Source organism: Delphinus delphis, chromosome 18 (genome assembly GCF_949987515.2).
Source record: "Delphinus delphis chromosome 18, mDelDel1.2, whole genome shotgun sequence".
NCBI classification, from domain to species: Eukaryota; Metazoa; Chordata; class Mammalia; order Artiodactyla; family Delphinidae; genus Delphinus; species Delphinus delphis.
The window spans coordinates 20138503-20161605 of record NC_082700.1 but is presented as its reverse complement, the minus strand read 5'-3'; the positions used below and the strand labels follow the sequence as shown (position 1 = coordinate 20161605).

The following is a 23103-nucleotide window of genomic DNA, read 5'->3' as shown; positions in this document are numbered from 1 at the left end:
CAATGATATAAATAGAATAAAAAATGCATAAAGTTTGATCCCAACGATATAAATAGAATTAGGTCCCAGTTGTATAAGAAGCTTAGGAAAAATTAAAACTAGAAAGAAATATATTAAGATGGATTTTTTTCTGTGGGTATTTCTAAATTACTACTTTTCTTTATACTTTTAAATATTGTAGATACACAGTGGTAGGTACGGTGGTAGTCCTCTGGTGATTGTTTGAAGTGGATGGTGAGGGTGGGAGGGAACAAACAGTCCAAGGTGTTTTAGCCCTGACCCCTCATGTCTCCATCCGAGATGGGGAACCAAGGGGAACGGCAGGTTTTTAGGAGGAGGATGTTGGGGTCAGTTTAGGACCTGCTGAGTAAAATCCAAGGTGGCAATGTGACAACGTCCATTCAGCGGCTAGACGTTTAGGTCTGGGGCTTCGAGACTTAGGTTTAAAAGTTACTTTCATAAGGTGCTGCTCTAACAGAAGTAGTGTAAGGGGATGAGGTTCCCAAGGGCAAGCATGTCAATGGGAAGGGAATGTGAGTCCAGGACAGAGCCTAGAAGACACGGTGTGACAGAGAGAAGGCCCCACTTGGGCTCAAACTTTATATTGTTTTCATATCTCTATATTTCGTATTACTTTTCCAATAAACTTTTCTTACAAATTCGAGATTACGATGTGAGCCCCAAATTGAAAAAGAACAGCCTTGTTTGATGGAAATGGCAGCGGCCAGGGAATGTGGGACTGGAACCAAGTGTAAGATCGGGGTGACCTGGAAGGTGTGGCTCCCCGCTCCGGACCTCAGTTGCATCATCTTTCCTGAGAAGTGGGATGAACTGAGGATCTGCAGATTACCCTCCAGCTTGGAAAGGTCTGAGGCAAAGAGTCGCCAAGGATGTCAAGCAAGTCAGCACGGTGGGCGTGGAAGAAAACAGCCTTGAGTACCCTTCCAAGGGATAGCTGACTTGCGTCTTTATGGATTGCTATTTTAAAATTATTTACGTTGCAAGACTTTATGGGGATTTAATTTCCTCCCTACAATAATCCACTCATTTGGCGGCTGCAGATCTTTGTTGTACATCCTGAAATAGATATTATAATACGACAATCCTAACTTGATAATAACGTGTCTTTGCGCCAGTGTAATAGGGATAAAGAAAGAGTCCTGTTTTTGTCCTAATAAAGAGAGAGCGCACTTGAAGAGGTCACTTATTTCTAGCTGCTTTTGAATAATAGTAATAAAAAGTTTATGTACATATTAAGGTTTTCCTTTATCTCGTATTTCCTAGATCCAGATTTCTTTGTGTTAGTCAAGCCGCTGATTACAGGATTAAATTTTAGAGCTTTATCTTTCACACAACCTTAGCATCAAAAAATTGAGTTGAATATTGCTATCCTGTTTTGCTTTTGTGTTGGTTTCTTGAGGATTTCTGACTGTTGGTTTGATACCATTTTCAATGGGCATGTGTAATATGAACTTATTCCTACTTTTTAAAATAGCTTTATGACTTGTATATGACATAGAAATTCCTTATTTTATAGATCTTAAAAAAAAAGTTCAGCTCTTAAAAACACAGAAATTCAGAAACTGTAAGACAATTTCAGAATTTAAAATGCATATCAAATTGCTTATAAATTCTTAGTTTTTAAATCGAGAGTATTAGGGTCTATCAAAGAGATCTTCCTGTTAAAACAAATGCCCTTGGTACATATACCATAATATAGTACGTGTATAGTATAGTATAGAACAACTTGCTTCTGTAAACTAATAAATATCTAGAATAAAATTTAGTGTGTGCTACCTATGAATATTATGACCTTATCAGAAATTACTAGTATATTTCAAACAAGTTGGATTTTGATACCAAAGCATATGGAAAATTATATTAAAACTACATTATATTGTATTTGGCACATGGCGGGGAAATACCATGTAGTTTGAAATTTCTACCATAAACCTTTCATTATTAAATCTTAACAATAGACATAACTTTTAAATATATGACTAAAAGCAGTAGAATTTATTAGAAGTTTAATACATTTGGTAACACTTTTTTCCCCTTACTCTTTAGATTAAGCACAGATATTACAGAGAGAAGTGTTGTAAACTTTTACCCTGTGGACTCAGCAGAAGACTTAGAATTACAAGACTCTGCACTAAAGTATGTTGACCTTTTTATAACAATGTATTTTACCTTTTTACATTGAAATATTTTTGCTTTAAATTCCACTTTGTATCATTTTTTCCCTCTAATTCCTACAGTGGTCAGATACAGTTGGAGACGTCTCCAGAATGTGAGGTAAGGCTGCTCTTGGATTCACCAGAGCTCTGGTGCAATACTCTGCCACAGAAGAGTGGCCGCCATATTTCATCGAGATTTATCGTGGGGTGGAACATTCATTAGTGAGATCAATATTCAAATTTATTCAAGGTCTAGTTTTCAATTTTTTTATAGTTCTGGCTTCTTTAGTTTTCCTGCTTATCTGTTACACTCACCTCCCCTTAAAGATGAGAGTTGGCTGTTTCCATTAAGTTCTCTAAATTTTTTATGTCAGGCGGTCGGTCTTAAGTCAGGCCCTGGCAGCTAAGACCCACACGGAAACCTCCTCTGTCAAAAACTGGAGGTACGGGCTTCCCTGGTGGCGCAGTGGTTGAGAGTCCCCCTGCCGATGCAGGGGACACGGGTTCGTGCCCCGGTCCGGAAAGATCCCACATGCCGTGGAGCGGCTAGGCCCGTGAGCCATGGCCGCTGAGCCTGCGCGTCCGGAGCCTGTGCTCCACAACGGGAGAGGCCACAACAGTGAGAGGCCCGCGTACCGCAAAAAAAAAAAAAAAAAAACTGGAGGTAGGACCATCTGATGCAAGTTTTACCAGCCACAGATGAACATAAACTAGGAAAGACTTGAGAGACAAGAATGAGTGATTTGGGATATGCCTAGGAGGATTAAGTGACTCTAGCAAAGAGAAACTGGTGGAGGGTGGGGTTTGGGGACAGAGTAAAGGTAGGTCAGGCAGCTACAGACGGTGAAATTTGGGTGTCTGTAAAGAAAGCAGATTTGACATCATTAACTAGAGATGAGCCTGGAAGGTCCCGAAGAAGCAGGCCTAGAGAGAGAGGCTTGAGTCAGCGACATGGGAGTAAAACATTGTTTACATACGACCTGTTTTATCCCTTCTTACTGAATAGGCTTAGGATGGCTAATTTCAGTACAACCAATTTATGTCCCCTGAGGTGTCTGGACACGTACCATAGTAAAGCAGTTTCACACTCTTAACTAGCTAAGTCTCTGTGTTAAATGAGGAAAAGAACTGTAATCGAAAAACCCATGTTCCCAGAGAGCGTGGCTTCATAGTTGAGTGTAGTGACTTGGAATTACATTAAGTTTCGGCCCTATCTCAAAGGCTTGCTAACTGTGAGCTCCTGTGGGCTACCTTTCTAACTTCACCTTTATTTTCTATAAATTGGGATCAATCTTGTAACCCAGGACACCTAACTTAGCTGTTACTGTTACTCTGCTCTGTGATTGTCATCAGTGTGGTCCTTAGAATCATTGCACTCCCTCTTCCCCAGGTGGAGGCATCACTGAATGACCCAGTAGTGGGACATCAGGAAGCCTCTTACGTGAAGGCTGCCCTGGGCCCATTTGCACAGGCTCTTCTTTAGCGACATGCTGCTTTTGATTCTGTACAGACTCACTTTTAGTTTTAGCTTTTTATTTGGAAATAATTTAAAATTTATAAAAGGTTTATTAAAAAATTACAAGAGTCTACAAAAGGTTGTAAAAAATTATAACCTTGCACCCCGATTTACCTGTGAGTAACATTTTAACACATTTGCAGTATCTCTCTCTTCCTCCACACACATAGTTCTTTTTCTGAAAATTGGAGGAAAAGTTTTGTGTGTCATAGTCCTTTTCTCTAAACATTTCGGTGTACCTTTCCTAAGAATAGGGATTTTATCCTATATAACCCCATTTCAGTTATCAGCTTCCTAAATTTACAGTGATAAGATATCTTCATCTAATCTGCTATCCATATTCCAAATATTTAGGTTGATCTAATGATGTCTTTCATTGCACTTTTTCCTCTTCAGTGTAGGATCCAGTCTAGAGGCAATAACTGTCAGGTAACTATATAGTTTGCTTTATTCTGGAACATTTCCATAACCTTTCTTTGATTTTTTATGACCTTAAAATTTTGAAGAATATAGTGCTCCTCTTTTTGTAAAATGAACTGCCCCTTATTTTGTGGGACAGAAGTCCCTCATGTTTCTTCATGATTAGATTGAGTCCCTGCATTCTCGTTTGGGATGCTGCGCAGGTGGTGCGGTGTCCTTCTCAGGTACCACATTTGGAGGCACATTGTGTACATCTGTGCTTCCACTGGTGACATTAATTTGATTACCCAATCGAGGTAGAATCTGATTTCTCCACCATCTAAGTATTCTATTTTCCCCTTGCAATTAACAGTCAGTCAGTGAAGAGGTACTTGGAGACCATGTTAGAATCCTGCTGCAGACCCACTTTTGATTCCAGTAGAATAGATGCCCTCCTGTGTGCATGATTTCAGGAGTATCAGGCAGACACCAAGCCTCTAGGAAAAAAGATCTCCATTCCGTGTCTGATTTACAATGTTAATAGTTTTTTTCCCCCTTTTTGGTTGAATGAGGAGTCACGTTCAGTGTAAGGAATTCTTACACATTGTCTTCCTTCTTTGGGCAATTCTCTGTCCACATGATTTTAAAAAGGGAGAGGAATTGCTGGCTCTGGTGGAAAAAAGAAGTCACAAGGAGGAGGAAAAGAAAGTGGTAGATTAGCAAGGCCAGTGCTGATGGTTATGTGGGACTTAAGTGGGACCCTCCTTTATGGTTTGGTGATTTTTATGTTCTCTCTTCCATCTTATTCAGGAAGAAAGCAGTATCTTTACAATAGTCTTGAATCAGTTAGCCAGTATTTGTTGAGTCCCTGTGCTGGATTCAGCCTTGTTTGGGGTGTCGAAGACTGGGATAGGAAGAAGATGAAGTTGCCCTCACTTTTTTTGTGTGTGTGTGATACGCGGGCCTCTCACTGTTGTGGCCTCTCCCGTTGCGGAGCACAGGCTCCGGACGCGCAGGCTCAGCGGCCATGGCTCACGGGCCCAGCCGCTCCGCGGCATGTGGGATCTTCCCGGACCAGGGCACGAACCCATGTCCCCTGCATCGGCAGGCGGACTCTCTACCACTGCGCCACCAGGGAAGCCCTGCCCTCACTTTCAAGGCATTTTAAAAATTGTGGAGGAAAGAAGGCTTAGACATTGAGAAAACTTAGAGAAGAATATGAGAGTTCATAATCCTGAGTGTTTTAGGTGCTCTGTGAGACTGGGGAAAGGATAAGAGGTTAAGGAAAGGGAAATAATCCTAGATTTGGGGGGCAGCTAGGATTTGGATCGCTCCCAGGAGGCAGCTTGGCCATGGTTGAATCAGCACAGAGCATGAACCGGACAGAAACACTGAGGGATAGGCTGGTGCCCAGTTAGATAAGTGAGGCCAAGATTATGAAATGGTTTGTAATTGTCAGCACATCACATTATCTGACTTTTAACACACTTTAGATGACTGTCCACATCAAGTTTGGGTAGCAGTAGAAACCATTCAGGAAGAATTGCAAATTATACTCTCATACATAAGTAATATCCAATAGGGAAGGATGCTGTGGGGACAACAGGGAAAATTAGAGGAATGAGTTTCTTACAGAGAGAATCAAACCTGCAGGTTACCTGTTAGCAGTTCAGACATTTAATTGAGTAGGGAAATGAATGACTGTTTTTTCTAAAAATATGTTATTCCCTTGGATTTGTCACAGTTGGGAATATTTTTTAATAGCGCTCCTCAACAATAGGAATAGGAACAGACATCTGAAATTTATACTAGTTTGGTGACATGTATGAAGATGTTTATATTAGCTGTCACCAAATTTTTTTGGATCAATGCTTTTTTTTTTTGGCTGTGCCACGCGGCTTATGGGATCTTCGTTCCACGACCAGGGATCAAACCCGGGCCTTCAGTAGTGAAATCGTGGAGTCCTAACCACTGGACTGCTAGGGAATTCCCTCTGTGGGGTTCTTGATTACCTTATAAAGAAGGCAGATCTGGGTAAAATAAACTATCGAGTTCCCCAGTGGCTGACAAAGCAAACTGATGTTGAATTGACAGTGCAGGATTTTCCTAGGTCCGGGTAGGTATATTTATTAAAAAGCTCCCAGTGAGATTCTGTGTATTTGGGAACTACTGCCTTGGACCATTTATAAAAACCCTTATGCTCCCAGCAGGTGGGAGCCTGCAGGTTGCTTGGTAACCTAGCAAGGAAAGCTGAAGTTCACAGGTACTTTGGGCTGAGCGCTTTGCTCTGGGAAATCCCTTTTCTTAGTTTGTGTGATATTTCAGTGTTATTTTTCTGTGGATATAGTTGCATGTTTTTAGAAAATGTAAGTATGGCCTACTTAACTACTAATTAATTAATTCAGCATATTATTCATTGTGTCCCTGTGTGCCAGGGATATGATGGAAGTTAGAAAAACTCAGTTCTTGCCTCACTAATTTTATAATCTGATGGAACGTACCATGCATTTCTTTTCTTCCTTAAGGTGCAAAATGATCTAACATTACAGAGTAATGGGAGCGAGTATTCTCCCAATGAGGTAAGTTTCCTGAAGATTAATGAAAGCTGAGGTATTTTGTGAAGACTGAATTGGAATATCTTGTACAGAAATCTACAATCTGAGACCGTGATGATTCATGAGTTAATTGTATTGCAGAATCTCTGAGGGAGTCTCTCATTAGCTCTCATAGCCCGATCCGGCCCTATCCATAATTAAAGACTCATTTTATAAGACATATTTTGAAGACCAAATGTGGGAACATTTTTATAGAAAACGAAGTGAAAATAGCTCATGTGGGCAACATTTAGAATGTCTCGTTATCTATAAGTGATTCAGTGTGTGGTTTCCCTATAGCTGAGACATCTGTTCAGTGTTACCTGTTTTCTCATCTCGTTGTGTTATGAAATTCTTTATCAGATGTGCCCTCTGTGAGGTGGATGTGAGTGAGTGCTTGTATGTGCCAGTGCCTGCACCTGAATGCACGCATCTGTTCGTGAGCAGAAAGGGATTGCCAGTATCACACAACTATGAACTGTTTTTATAATGAGCACAATTGGACGGATCTCCCCCAAAACAACATTATGTCGATTCTGCCCCTTAAAGCATCAGCAATGTGAAGATGCATCAATTATCATTTTTTAGTCAGGACTTCCTCACGGCAGCAAAGGCAAGGAGGTCATGGTTTTATTATAATCCTTGATCATAGAGAGGCATGCAGAGTTCTGCTCCAGTTCTTTAAAAAATGTCCTTTCCTTCTAACACCACAGATGAGAGAGAACTCCCCTGCCATCTCTCCTACCAACACCAGCACAGCTCTGTTTGGCCTGAAGCCTCGATCAGGTAAATTGAAACCTTCGCGTTCTTGCACGTGTGAAAAGCTCAGGAGTTTCTCTTTAGCCTTTTAAATGCATACATTATAGTGTGAGCAGCCTTGTCAACTCTGGTGAGTTTGAGTCCTGGCATCAGAACCCCACTACAGCGTGGGGAGGCCATTATTTTCGAGCCTTGTGGTCGTGAATCACCTATTAACGCCATGTTATCAGTAATAGATTATCTTACCTTCTTTTGAATCAGAGCAAAGAGAAAAAGATGTTGGGACGTGTAAGTGGGAAAGAAATATTCTGTTGATAAAATAGCCACCCCTTTGCCCCGGTGGTTCCTGGTACCTTGCTAAATTAAGGCTGGTGACTCTTTTCTGAGACACCCCTCATTTGCTCTCTGGGCCTTCGTAAGGACTGTGTATTTACTCATGTGACAGGGTGGTCATTCCAAGACTCACATGAGTGGTCAGGAGACATTTTTAAGAGCATTTCTGCTTATATTACCTACTTTATTTTAACTTAGTATATTCACAAATGTAAATTATAGCAATGTGCAAAACGACTGCTGATTTTAAAAAGGACTATGTATAGAAAAATTTGGTTCTTCTGATTTCTCCACGTACTTAAAGTTCTAGCACTATCTACCTTCTTTTAGGTGCTTCTTTGTTTTAATATTTTTGATTCTTAAGTCTTTTGCCTACACTCACTGCTAATGCTTTTCAGTAAGTGCTAAGAAAGGACTCGGACGCTTTAAGCAAAAGGTAGTAAAGAACTCATATGTTCTTGGGTTTTTTAATAAAGCATTTGGTAACAGTTGAAGTTAGACATGTGTATATTTTGAAAAAGGGTACCCATAGAGAAAAACGAAGATGGTTCTTTTATAAAGGAATGTTTCTTCGTTTTTGGAGAAAGTTGATTGGTGGGTAACATGTGGCCAGGTGTAATGGCTTCCTGGCGTTTTGAATGGGCTGTAAGACAAAGCCATTTGAGAAGATGCTTGGGTGTGGCAAGGGTTAGGAGGTGTTTTATGGAGAACCAAATTGTGCATGAAATAGGACTCAAATGGCTGGCCTCACCATTCATGGAGCTGAGAGTATGCAGCCAGATCTGGGTCGGGCCTCCATTTCCAAGGTCTCAGATTGTGCTGGGAGGAATGGAGGCTTGCATGCCTTGAATGATGATCTGCCAGGAATGTTCTCTATACACTGAGGACTTCATGTTGGGCTACAGACTTTCTCCTATCCCTTACAGGCACTTTTACACAATTTAAAAATATCTTAGGGGCTTCCCTGGTGGCGTAGTGGTTGAGAGTCCACCTGCCGATGAAGGGGACACAGGTTCGTGCCCCGGTACGGGAAGATCCCACATGCCGCGGAGTGGCTGGGCCCGTGAGCCATGGCCGCTGAGCCTGCGCATCCGGAGCCTGTGCTCCACAACGGGAGAGGCCACAACAGTGAGAGGCCCGCGTACCGCAAAGAAAACAAAACAAAACAAAACTTATAATTGAGCAAATCAAAAGTTGAATGAATCTCCAAAGAATAATATTCTTTTGAATGTGCATCTTTGCAATTGAGTTGCAAAATTGTCTCCGTGACTTCTTCAATTCTTTTTATGGGGTCCAAACTCAACTTATCAACCTCATACCCACGGTGGTGAACCATTTCAGACTCTTTGTGGTGGTGAAAAATAAATGAAGTATTTATTCTGAATAGCAGGAAACAAAGATAATTTCCTTTCCTAGCTTCCAACCTTTCTCTAATGCTGACTAACCAGTGCGGAAATTGTGCCAGTTGTAGAAAGCTTTGTGGAGTTTGGGTGTCGTAAGTAATGCTGATTTTTCTTCAGGAACATCAGTTGGCATGTTGGAACGTTATGAAACTAGCATCATGTATTGGGAATTTTAAAATTTTTATTTAGTGACTTTAAAATATTACAGTATGTATTTTTCACATTTTCTAGAAAATAATATACCTACTAATCTTAATTGAAGATCACATGACTACAAAAGAGAGAAATTATTTTTGATTGAGTAGCTTTGGAACTTTAAAAAGTGATTTAATTTTTATTTTCAAGTTAAGTATATGAATTCATGTGATTTCTGTGTTAAAAATAAAAACAGACTGCTCAAATTAGCAAGTGGGAACAGAAACTTAGATTCTTAAAGTAGACTAATAGTTTTCTTCAAAAGAAATTTTATTTTCTGTGTTTTCCTCCCAAGAAAGACAACTGTATATATCCAAATATGCATTACTAGAATCATGTCCCTGTATTTTACTGGCCCTGCTTTATGATTGAATAAAAATTGTATAGATATTTCCTAAACATCAAAAATTACAATATGAATAGTTAGTCCAGAAAAAAAAAAAGAGATGTTATTTCATAAATGACCAATTTAGAAGTGCCTTGAATTGACTGACATCTATCGGTTAATTAGGTTTGTTGTTAAAGAGTCTCTACTAGTGTCCGAAATAGGTTCTATACTGATCAGTATCTAAGACAGTATTGAGAGGTATAGCTGTGTGTCGAGGGTTGAGCAGAGTTGGCTAGATTCACTTATCAATAAAGCGTGCCAGCAGACTTACAGATGTCTTTAAGGAGAAATTTTACATTACCTTGGGAAAAAAATCCACCAGTGGTAAACACTGATTCTATAATAGATTTATTTCTAAATAATTGACATATTTATACATATTAAGCTTCTTCTATGTAAACAGATTTTTTGTGTGAATCGTATTTGCTAAGATTGTTAGTTATTTAGGTCTTTGGAAAAGGTATCTGGTAGGTCTTTTGCTTTTTATCTGCATAATCTATGGGTACTCCTTCTTTCCACTGACATGATTCATTAGTACTCTAAGTCTGTGGGCTTGCGAACTGTTAACGATTAACGGTATTAACTGCATGCCAAGTATATGATTGATAAGTACTAACACTCAGTTTTTTATCATTCTTTTTATTCCATGCACCATCTTTCATTCTCCTATATTGTACATTTGAAATTAAATTCCATAATATGAAATTCGCTTCATTTCCATACAATCCTTATGCCATTTGTGAAATGCTGCTGCCCCTTTGGTTTTTCCTGGTCCTTGTGCAACTGTACGCGGACTGGCTCTCTCGCTCTCCTGCAGACCCAGCCCTCACTCTTCCTCCTATCTCCTTCAACAAACTTACACAGGCACAAACATGGGACAACTCTAGCTACAGTGTTCCATCTGAAGGAGACAGTGACAATGGTAGGTGGCTTTGTACCTATTCTTCGATGTGCTCATTAATAAGCCAGTGAATGAATATACTGAACATTCATTTCTGTGCAGCTGAAGATAGAGTGTATATTCTCCTGCATGCCTGATATAAGAGATAATAATAGTAAACCTGGAAAGTCCAGAAAAGTGCATGTGGATTGTTCTTCAGCAGTTTATCAGACTACATTTAATTATCTTGAATATTCTGAATTTTGGAAGGACTGTACAATAATTTCTTCTCTATCCTTTCTGCTTGGGTTTTTTTTTTTTTTTTTTTTTGGTGTGTTTGCTTGTTTATAAAAATTGGGGGTTTGTACATTTGGATAATCTCTGCTGCTCCTGCTTCTGAACTAAATGCTTTCAGAGTTTCATCTTTTATCATCTATGCTTATTTACCATATGAAATTTTTAAAGTAATCAAGACATACTGTGGCCAATCCAAGAGGACTGCACTGAAAATAGTTAGAAGTGAGAAATTCCTAAAAATGAAGAGAAATCACTTGCTTTTTTTTTTTTTGCAAATTATTTGCACATTTTGACTTTTGATACCTTCAGCCCTTTTGAGTGTAATTTCATCTGCATGATATTTAAGAATGGTAACTTGGCTTGAGAACCAAATGTGCAAATAAGAAATTGCAGACATCTAGCTAGGATTCATGTGGATATCGTTTGATTTCGTGCCACTAAATATCTGAAGTAGCTTAAAAGATGAAAATAAAATAAATATAGTTATTTAGATATACTTACCACAGATATCTGAATCTCCATACTGGTCTGTTACTTCAGATTTTAAACATTTTACTCCGAGATACCAGAAGATAAAAGTAACATGAAATGAAATAGAGAATATGATTTATAGGGAAGAGAAGTGATATGTGGGGTAAAACCACGATGCAAGCACAATAAGAAGATGTATTTTCTGATAATACTTATTTTTTTTATCTAAGTATCAATATGTTATATGTAATGAATAGAAACTGTATATTTAAAACATTTTCTGTGATTTCTGGTCAAAATTCAACCAAAAAATGCTTTTCCAGACTTCCCTTATGTACAAGGATAATGTATATCTTGGCAGGTTAGTTCCAAAAGGAATTTCATCATTTCATAGATTTCTAAAATTTTAACTGAAAACCAGTGTGATTAACAACAACAACAGGGAAACCAAAGTCCCTTCCTATATCATCCCATTTTAAATTCTGGAAGTTGAGGAAGGCTAAATGAAAACTTTCTTGATAAACCTGTTCCTTTACTTAAAAATAAAAAGGGGAGAGAGGCATTTTTGTTTTTCAGAAAGCATGGCTATTTATGGATCTGATGTTATTTAAAGGAAATGAGCCTAGAATGAAAGATTTATGTGTGATTTGCTATTTCCTTAGGAGTGATATCTGAAACCAAAGACATTTTTTTTTAAGCTGGGTAAGATCTAGACATCTTGCGTAGCAGTAAGATTTCTATCTTTATGGATGAACCAACCAAAACGAGAAAGGTGGGTCACGCTGGGTCACGCTGTTAGGTAGAGGGAGTGGTGGGGTCACACCCAGGGCTTCTGACTCTCTGATCATCTCCTCTCCACCATATCTACCTTCATCTACAGCTGTTTATTGAGGGTTCTTTGTGCAAGCTACTAAGCCAGACGGCCTTCTTTTTATTGAAAGTCCTAAGATTTCCATAGAAAAATAATCATTGTGAAAATCTTTCTGAAAATAAAATAACCTGGAATACTTCTCTGGTAGTTTTTATTTGAGTGAAAATTCCAGGGTTTCATGTGTAGCTGTTATGCTGTACCCCCCCCGCCCAAACACACACAAATAATGAAAGGATTGTTTTCAGTATTCGTCTACCTGGGTTAATCATGTCAGATATTGGATAGTTGTTATTTTCCCCTATTTGCAATTTGTCTACAATATGCCCTGGGCAAGAGATGATTTTCTATTAATTATCTATTAATTTTCTGGCAACAGAAATCTTGGCAAATATTTGTGTAGGTTCCCAGATCTGACCTTTCAAATAGAATCTTCATTTTTTTTGTGTGCTAAATATTGCCTTCTGATTTGAATACATTTTCCAGTACATTTTCTAAATTAATGAAGAAGCACTATATGTATCCCCAAGTATATGTGCTAAGGTTGGAAGAGGAATACAGCCTACTTTTATGTTGTTCTTACTGGTTCCTCTGAAATAGTAGATCCTATTCAGTGGCCTCTCATGGCATTTCAAAGCTGATTACCCCAGCAGTTTTGTTTCCTCATATTTTCTCCATTATCCAGTATCTGCAGCTATCTCACCCTGTGTAAATAAATGGCATCATATTACCAATTCAACCCAGCATAATGTAGCTTGCCTTTCATTTGTATTTTTATTAATTATTTTTGGTAAAGTTGGCATTTTTATACCTTGTTCACTGTCTTCATGTTAAAATTACCCTTTTATTTAAATTCCAATATTTAAGTAAAATTTAAATTTTATTAAAAAAATACATTTAAAATAATAAACATAGCTTTCTAATATTTTGTTTCAAATATATCTCATTTCAAATTCCCTATTTTCCCTAAAACTCATTCTTCAAAGAAATAAAAAAAGGCAAACTGGCTAGAAGGTCCTTGGGAGTTTGAATTCCCACAATCCCCAAAGTTCTACCTCCTAAAATGGATGGGGAAGGATGTGGATGTGTGTCTGTATGTCTTTCCACCCCTGGAGCTGGATGGGGCAGCTTCACTTCAAGTTGTTCTTAACTTGATAACTTCTCTTCTGCTCCTTTTCTTGTGCCCTCTTACTACTCTGCATCTTTCTATCCTTTTCCCCTTCACTTTGAAATTAAAATCATTCCTATCTTCCTTTGAATTATTTTCCCTTTTTCATTTGCAGTGAATTGGTAGGTGCTAATTTATACTTAAGATTGATCTTTAAACTATCACTGGAAAGTGAGTGAATGGACATATCTATCTTGGGCCAGTTTACAGACATTTTCTGGAATTGTTTTACCATAATCTTGCACTTCTAGGTATTATTTTCCCCATTACAAAAATGATGAAACTGAAGCTGTGAGGTGAGAGGTGTTTCAGTGGTTCAGTATTTTGTCTTCATAGTAGAATCATCTGGGCATTTTATACACGATAGCTGCCTATACCCCACACTGCCTGTGCTGATTTATTCGGAGTAGCATGGAGTCTTCGCACTGATTATTATTCTTATTATTTTACTGATTTTATGTTATGTTTAAGTAGGTGAAAACCACTGGGTTGAATAAACTGCCCAAGACCATAGAAAGCATTTTGAGGGCAGAGGATTTACATAATTCATTTTTGGGCACCAGAGGGAATAAATGAATTGCACTAATTAGATTTCTGATTCACATTAACCTGGATCTACAGCTCATGATACTTTTTCAAAGCCACCATATTGCTGCCCTTGAATTTGTATGTCTTCAACATCACACCCAGTCCAGGTTTTTAATTTCAAAGGAGAAGTTGAGAGCCAAATTCCAAAACCTCATGTGTCCACAGAGAAGAAATCTAGAGTTAAATTTAGACAACAAAGGTTAATAATATAGACTGATAATTCCTATGCAAAGTTCCTTTCACTTAATAATTAAATAAGTAACATTTCAGGCAATTTTTAGAGGAGCGAGCTTTCTTTGCTTAACTGAAAGATACTTTTACAACATTTAGAAAAAGTTTCTTGTGCACATCCTTAAATACTTACTGAGTGCCTCCTATGTGTAAGGCATGATGCTCGTTACTGTGGATACAGATCTGGAAAAGACAGACTAGATCTCTGCCTTCCTGGAACTTTTATTTCAGTCTCTAATGCATTCAGACCTGGAGACTAAGTTTTAGGAGATTTTTCATGTTAAAAAAAATTGAGATGACTGATTATACCTCTGACAAGGTATTCTCCATATAAAGTGATCTTAGAATGAGGGAATTTTTGAAACACTTGTTTGTTTATTCATCCAACAAACTGCTTTGTGGGGCAGGGGTAGAGGTTTAAATTGGAAACAAACATAAACTCTTACAGAGTCCTCATGGAGAAAAGCAGATCTCTCCTGTAAGAAAGTGAAGAGTGCCGTGAGAGACACAGATAAAGCGTGTTGTACATTCACAGCTGACAGACCACTCCCAGGTCAGGGATGAAGATGAGGGGAAGGGTGAAGGAGGAGGTAGAGATAACGGAAAAGTCAGTGGACTTGGACGTGTACCTGCAAGGATGCATTTGATATTCTGCATAAGCATATTCACCATTCCCTGCAGAGTCTTTGCTTAGAAATTTGTCTCTTCAGCTAAAGAAATTGCAAATATGAACAAATCGTCCTTTTCATTCTTTGAATGTTATCAGTATTTGATATACAGTAATTAAACAGCTAAGCAGGACTCATTATTTCCTGCATCTTAAATCACCTATTTCCTTGTCTCTTCCTACCCCTTGTGCATGCATATGTGTGTGTACACACACACACACTGACACACACCCTCACTCTGCTCCCTTGCCCCTCTTTTTTTCTTCTTATTTACACAATCATTGTGACATTTGATGTGAAAGACAGTTACTAACAGCAGGGCTCTTAATATTGTCTTGCAGCCACAAGCTAAATTTTTATTCCCCTGAATTAAGTAGGGGAGTTCTTGAAACGTAGTGATATGAAATTAAGGAAGACCGGAATAATTCCTCCATAGATCAATTTCCTGAAGTTTTGACCAGGCTGGTCACTGCATTTATTATTTAAATATGACTTGAAAGAAAAAACAAAACAACTGTGGATAAAATAATCAGAGCTACCATAATGGTCCTATTCAAATTATTCTGTCATAACAAACTTATGTGCTTTGTAGATTTATTATTAAATAGTTCATTTTAAATTCTAATGTATTCTACAATAATTAATCTATTTAGAAAACTAGTAGTATTATAGTCAGGTTTCCAGTAATTTTATGTACATTTGAAGTATTCATCTTAAAAATAATGGTTCACATATGTTTTAACACTTTTTGACCGCTTACATTCATAAAGCAAATACCCAAGCATGCATTTTGTATTTTTTGAGACGTATGGGAATTTAAGATGAAAAGCAATGCCAGGAAATTAAAGCCCAGATACCATTGAATTATCTCAGTGTCTTACACAGGACTCTAACAGGGTATAGATACTTGAAGAGTGTGCTGTTAACCAAAAGTTCACGGTTAATTTAACTTCCTGATAGCTTCGTATTCAGAATGAAATCTGCCAGTAAAAACATACTGAAAATATTAAACATGTAGTATTAGATAAGATTTCCCCCAGAAAAAAAGGGAAAGGAAAATAAAACCTCCAAAGAAAACAGTAGATTTGTTTAAACGGTTCTGGGGCTCCCCTTGCTGGCCAGTGTGTGTATTACTCAGCTAAGTCCACATTCCTTGACTTTTTTTGGTAAATTTGGTTGACTTTTTCTTTGGTGGTGTGGATTATTTCTAGACTTTACATTTTAATATATATCTCTTCTGGTCACTATGTTTAAATGGGTAGATTTTTTTGGTTGGTCTCAATATGGTGCAAAGGCAAATTTAACGCATTTCTAGTTTCTTCCATGCTTATTTTGTCAAATTCTTCCTCGTTTCCCTTTGCTCTGTGAACTTCTCATCTCTCCCTGCTGGTTGGTCAACCTACTTCCTTTGCCTGCCTTGCCTTTGTTTTTGAAACAATTGGTCTTGCTTCCTGTGGGGTTTGGTTTTTGTAGGTCTTGGTGACAAGACTTTGGCTCTTCCTTAGGTGGCTTGAGGCAGAAGCCCAGGCCCCAGGCTGACTTCTCTCTGAGGTTCCAGAAGGTGTTAACGTATACAATAGATCATTCCCTTGCTCCATTAACTTCTGTAAGTCACGGATTTCTTAAGATGTGTCAACTTTCTGGTTCTCTGTAGAGCACCAGAGGGCTGATTCAGATATCCGAGAACTGATTTAGAAAGAAAATACTGAGATGTGAGAAGTACAGTGCAAGACACTTATTAAAGTGTTTTGGTTCAAAGATACAAACTGAGGTTAAAACGACATAGTTGGGTGAATAGAGGATAATTGATTATATGGTGGACTCCAGTTGTTTTTATTCAAAGTATATTTGTAAACCATAGTTCATTAAAAAACAAATAAATTGAAATGCTTTTAAAGTGGTTCATAGCAAATGTTTGGCAGAATAGAATAAACGTTACATAATGTTCTTATTCTACATCATTGAAGATACGGTAATTGAAACTCCTAGAACTGCAGTGTGTCAGTGCAGCCTTCTACGTGGTATTGATTTTTAAAATTGGAGTTCTCTGCCCCAAATTTTCTGAAGCGCCCCCCTCATTTGTCCCCCCACCCCGCCCCCAATCTGAAAATCTATGGGACACGGGGAACCAACTACAGCTCTTAACCGTTCTTTGCCCCCTCTGGTGTGCATGGAAAGTTGACAGTCTTAATAAGATAAGAATCTCAAGGAAGAAAAAGATTCAAGTTTAAATTCGCCCTGGGCTTTGTATCCTAATTAAAATTGCCATAATCACTCTGCCCGTACATGGCGTATTTTGTACCTTCTCTGTTAGTCTTTAAAAGATGTCATCCTTCAAAGGTTGAGAGCATTCCTTTTCTCTGCAGCCAGGGCCTTACCTCCTTCCAGAGTTGCCACTGTGAGTAGCCGTTTCTGGAGGTTGTACGTTTAAGGAGCTGCAGCCAGAGATGATCTCTTAAAACTGTCTCCCATCTTGCCAGCTTTTCTAAAAGGAGTCTGTGGTCATCTCTGAAGAGCTGACTTTTGGGATGTGCTGTCAGTGACGTGATAGAAGGCAGAATTTTTCCCTCCACACTCAGATAGCTATCTGAGTGGGTAGTGTGTCTCATCACTTAGTTCCTAACCCAGGCTGATGAAAACCTCAGCCAACAGAAGCCTTAACCTGTGCTTGTTTGTAACCTGTAAAGCAGTTGTCTTATTAGTTGAAACAAAGTATCCAAATTTAATGAAAGGATTGTGAAACCTGGAGTGTAGATGAAAACTTGGAATAAAAGCAGGGGGAAAATGTGAGAGAAGGGGTCTGCAATGGTGCCAAGGATGACCAATCCCTTTCCTGGATTCAATTGGTTTGTCCACACAACCCAGAATAATTGAATACATAATCTTCTCTAGCATATTCGAATCAAGCTTTTCATGCGAAGTCAGGATTTATTGTTTTGTGAGTGGTGAATGAATTATTTGGGATAAATAAACTATTTGATTTAAATATGAGCAGCCCTATACGGCATCCTGTACTAGGCGCTCCATAAAGGCTCGTTTCCCTTTCTGTTACAGTGTTTCTTAGACCACAGAGAAATTTGGAATCTATAGACCCACAGTTTACAATTCGGCGGAAAATGGAGCAGATGAGAGAAGAAAAAGAACTGGTGGAACAGCTCCGAGAGGTACCGGGAAACATTGTGTAACTAAATAATTATTTCCAGAATTGAAGCAGCCTTCTGTATTTTTAAAAAGTAGACATTGGAGACTTCCCTGGTGGTCCAGTGGTTAAGACTTCACCTTCCAATACAAGGGGTGTGGGTTCGATCCCTGGTTGGGGAGCTAAGATCCCACATGCCTCGTGGCCCAAAAACCAAAACACAAAACAGAAGGAATATTGTAACAAATTTAATAAAGACTTTAAAAATGGTCCACATCAAAAAAATCTTTAAATAAAAAAGTAGACTTTGAAGCACTGCAGACTGAATATCTAGTTTCAAATCTAGCCAGCTCACTGTTTGATATTGGACAAGTCACTTAACATCCCTGAGTTTGAGTCTTTTCATGTATTAAAAACAATAGTTCCCATCTACCTTCATGGGATTTTATGAGAAATATATGAGATAATGTAAGTAGAAATACTTAATACCTATGTATAAAAGCTAGTATTATTTCAGTTCTGGTATGCTTTAAAAATGCACTGTTATTAATTTACTTCATAATATGCCATGAATTTAAAGATATTTATAGTTAGCCTTACTACGTACCCCAAACCGGCCAGAATTTTCGAATGTCATAATAGGCAAACCATTGGAGTTCCTACCAAGGGTGAAGTCTCGTGCTGGGTGCCAGGGAAGATTTCAAGCTTGGTGATGGCAGGGACCATGGCTGTCTTATTCCTTCTTGTGTTTCTATCCCCAGCACAGCTCCTAGTGGGAACTGTGTATGTATTTTTCTAAGACCTCATGGTCTTTGTGTCTAGTTAGGAGGATCGTATGTAAATATGTGGAAGATCGAACAGCAGGACAAGGGTCAGTCACCAAAGAACACACTGGTATTAGTTATTAAAGGCAGTACGTCATGAATTACTACATAAGTTCTTTATATTTAAAGAGAAGCATCATAGCCGTGAACTAGACGAATATAAGAAGCTTCTTGAGGAGGCAGATTTTATACTACATCTTCTCCTTTCACTAGCAAATGATTATTGACTGCTCTCTGTGCCAGGCTGTATAGTCTAGGTGACAGACAGAGAAAAGAACAAAAAGGTCCCTGCTGCATGAAGCCTGTAGTCTACTGAGAAGACAGAGTAAGTAAGAAGGAAACAAATAAATACACAATTTCAGATAGCAATGAGTTCTACAAATGAGCAGTGAATCCTATAATTAAAATTAAAGCTGGGCTTCCCTGGTGGCGCAGTCGTTGAGAGTCCGCCTGCCGATGCAGAGGACACGGGTTCGTGCCCCGGTCCGGGAGGATCCCACATGCCGCGGAGCAGCTGGGCCCGTGAGCCATGGCCGCTGAGCCTGCGCGTCCGGAGCCTGTGCTCCTCAACGGGAGAGGCCACAACAGTGAGAGGCCCACGTACCACAAAAAAAAAAAAGTTAAAGCTGAATTAAGGTAGGTCAGAATCTTCGTTGTTGCAGATGATAACTTTATATACGGTTTAGCACGTAGCCAGGAGGAAAGAAGAAAAACCCAGAAACCTCTTACCACCACTTTAAGCCGCTGTGGTTGACTCAACAGTCACATAGGGCAAGTCAGTCCTCTGTCATTTGCCTAGAATATTTGGATGTGCAGTAAACTTGGGAGGTGAACTTTCAGAGATATGTAAAAATAAGATCAGAAGTTGAGCTATGCCTCTCAAAGAGTGATATAATTTTCTCTTAAAGCCTGGGTCATATTGATAGCTTATGTTTTAATTTAGTGATGTAAAATTAGAGACTGAAAGCATGCTTGGAAAAAAATGAGGTGTCTGTACAAGACAGTTCTGAAAGAGAATTATGCAACACTGTTACAAGCACTGATTTTCAAGTACTTCACTTATTGCAGATCTCCCAATAAAGTCATCCTTGCTTAGCTGTTATCCATTTAGAAGGAGCTTCTGCTGTAAAGCAGAAATTTGCATTTGAAGTTTTAAAAACCGATCTATCTACTTCTGCTTCTGAGGAGATGGAGTTGATGTACTTTTCCCCATTCATCCCACTAAGTACAACTAAAACCCCTGGTGATTCTATATAAAATAAGCGTAGGATCACTCTGAAAAGTGGAGAGAATAATTCAGACTAGCTGGGCTCCTTGGGACTAGGAATGACAGTGGTGGTGAGTCCAGTGGGATTTCTTTTTTGCTTTATCTTTCTCAGACTTGAAGGTGAAGTAGTTAGAAACCGGAAATGCTAATGGGCACAAATTAAGAAAAAAAAGTCCCAATGAAAGCTTGCTTACTTTAGTCAAAGGACCAGAAAAGGGGCAGCCTAGTGAGAGAGAAAATTTTTAGACATTAAAGGCTCTACTCCAGCTAAACACTACAGAAAACCCGTGGTCCCACCCCTACCCATGCCTGCAAAGATGGCGTAGGCAGCTAGACTTTAACCTCTGCTGGGATGGTATCAGAGAAGGCCACATTGGGAGCCAGGAATTTCATTCCCATGAGCTAAGAATGATCCCATCCCCTCCCGTGGTATCAGTGGAGCCCACATGGGGAGCCTGGATTTCCACACCCACACCAGTCACTGACAGCAAGTGGGAATCTGCATTTACACAGCAGTAACAAGGTGGTAGCCTCCCTTTCCCTGCCAGAGCCGTGTCCAAAAAAGCCAGCTAAAACAAAAGTTTAAATAGGCCAGAGTCTCATAATACCAGAAATGTCCAGGTTTCAACCAAAAACATCACTTATTCTACCAAGAGCCAGAACGATGTGAAAAGATAATCAACAGATGACAACACTGTTGTGGCAGAGATGTTATCATCTGACAAAGATTTTATACTGTTCGTGATAGAAATGCTTCCACAAGCAATTACGAACACAGGTGAAACAAAGAAAAAAATAGAATGCCTCTGCAAAGGAATAAAAAATCTTAGCAGGGGCTTCCCTGGTGGCGCAGTGGTTGAGAGTCTGCTTGCTGATGCAGGGGACGTGGGTTCGTGCCCCGGTCCGGGAAGATCCGACATGCCGCGGAGCGCCTGGGCTTGTGAGCCATGGCTGCTGAGCCCGTGCGTCCGGAGCCTGTGCTCCGCAAGGGGAGAGGCCACAACAGTGAGAGGCCCGCGTACTGCAAAAAAAAAAAAAAAAAAAAAAAAAAATCTTAGCAGAGAAATAGAAGACATAAAGAAGGACCAATGGAAATTTAGAACTGCAGAATACATTATCCAAAAGAAGAAGCCCAGGGGGTGGGCTCAACAGCAGAATGGAGGTAACAGAGGAAAGAATCAGTGAACTGGAAGAAAGAACAATAGGGATTACCTAATCTGAGTAGCAGAGAGAAGACAGACTGAAAATAAATGAGCAGAGAGCCCCAGGGACCTGTGGGCGTGTAACAGATGATACACATTCATGTCATGGCAGTCCTGGAAGGAGAGGAGAAGGGGAGTAGGGCCAAAGAGGTACTGGGGGTGGGAGAGAAGTGGGTGTGGCTGGTAAAACAGCATTGTGAGAGATCCTTGTGGTGATGGATGTGTTCTATCAATGCCAGTGTCCCGATTGTGAAGTTGTAGTATGTATTTTTGAAGGTTGTTAGCTTAGAGGGAAACTGGGTAAAGGGTACGTGAGATCTCTCTGTATTACTTCTTATAACTCCAGATGAATTTATAATTATCTCAAAGTGTTTAATTTTTTAAAAAGGGAGAAAAATTGATTTTTGAACTAAAACATGGTCTCAGAGAAAAGCATCTCTTAATCCCTTTTGTGCCCCTTGCAGTCTGTCTGAACCAGTTGGATTTTGGTTTTTTAATTTATTTTTATTTATTTTATTTTATTTATTTTTTATTGAAGTATAATTGACTTAAAATATGATTTTAGTTTCGGGTGTACTACATAGTGATGTGATATTTTTACACATGGCAAAACGATCACTATGGATTTGGCTTTTATTGTTCAACTCAGTCTGTTTTTCTATTTTCATTGCTAAGTCTGAGGCAATGTTGAACTTAAGAAGTCCATTTTTTTTTTGGCTGTCTCGGGTCTTCGTTGTGGCACATGGGATCTTCACTGTGGCATGTGGGATCTTTCGTTGCGTCACATGGGCTTCTCTCTAGTTGTGGCATCTGGGTTTTCTCTTCTCTAGTTGTGGCGTGGGGTCCAGAGCACATAGGCTCTGTAGTTTGTGGCACTCGGGCTCTCTAGTTGAGGTGCGCGAGCTCAGTAGTTGTGGCGCGTGGGCTTAGTTGACCTGCGGCATGTAGGATCTTAGTTCCCTGACCAGGGATCAAACCCGCGTCCCCTTCATTGGAAGGTGGATTCTTTCCCACTGGACCACCAAGGAAATCCCAAGAAGCCCATTCTTTTAAAAATTCAACTAATTAAAAATTTTAGACACAACTGAATTTTTTTTTCTACAGAGGGATTTTTATTTTAATATCTTTCGAAAAGTTTGAAATCATGTCAGTGTTTTCCACGTGTTTTTATCCTTCTCCATAATGAAACCTAAGTTTCAATTCATAAATACCCATAACTGTATTTTACCCTCAGTTGCCTGAGAGCAATTGGCTTCCTTCTGATTCCTTCCCAGAGCATCGAGATGAGACTCAAGGTCAGCCTGCACGAAGACCTGGGGGCTGCCCTCATGGATGGCGTCGTCCTCTGCCATCTAGTCAACCACATCCGCCCACGATCCGTCGCAAGCATCCATGTCCCCTCACCAGCAGTCGTAAGTAACACCATATAAAGGGAAACTAACTCTTACATCAAACAAACTCCTTTGGGACAGTATTGCTGGTTAAAGATACCGATGGGATCTCCAGGACCCTGCTCAAATGCTCTGTGTTGGGCCCCAAACAACTAGAAGAGCAGAAAAGGAATAGCATTTCTGAATGAAGTAACATTTTCACTGTAAAAAGGGAAAATATTTAAAGTAAGTACGTAAGTGACAGAAAAGGAACTTACTTCAAATATAAAGCGAAACACGTTAAAGAAACGCTTGGGGTGCTAACTTTAAGACTGTAGAGACACAAAGATTCATTCCTCACAAGGA

General features: G+C 39.2%; 1 protein-coding gene across 5 annotated transcripts in view; it reads left to right on the top strand.

Moving 5' to 3' along the window:
* The window catches only part of LRCH1 (leucine rich repeats and calponin homology domain containing 1), a 190300-nt gene that overhangs the window by 145634 nt on the left and 21563 nt on the right, over nucleotides 1–23103 (top strand). For 3 of the 5 annotated variants that reach the window (XM_059996247.1, XM_059996246.1, XM_059996250.1), the window contains 6 exons: nucleotides 2068–2157; nucleotides 2259–2295; nucleotides 6618–6671; nucleotides 7400–7472; nucleotides 17990–18099; nucleotides 22642–22779. In XM_059996247.1, the coding sequence (XP_059852230.1) occupies nucleotides 2068–2157; nucleotides 2259–2295; nucleotides 6618–6671; nucleotides 7400–7472; nucleotides 17990–18099; nucleotides 22642–22779 (502 nt within the window). Of the gene's footprint in view, nucleotides 1–665; nucleotides 1464–2067; nucleotides 2158–2258; nucleotides 2296–6617; nucleotides 6672–7399; nucleotides 7473–10581; nucleotides 10687–17989; nucleotides 18100–22641; nucleotides 22780–23103 lie in introns of those variants that run through there. The other 2 variants (XM_059996249.1, XM_059996248.1) reach the window with 2 other exon arrangements.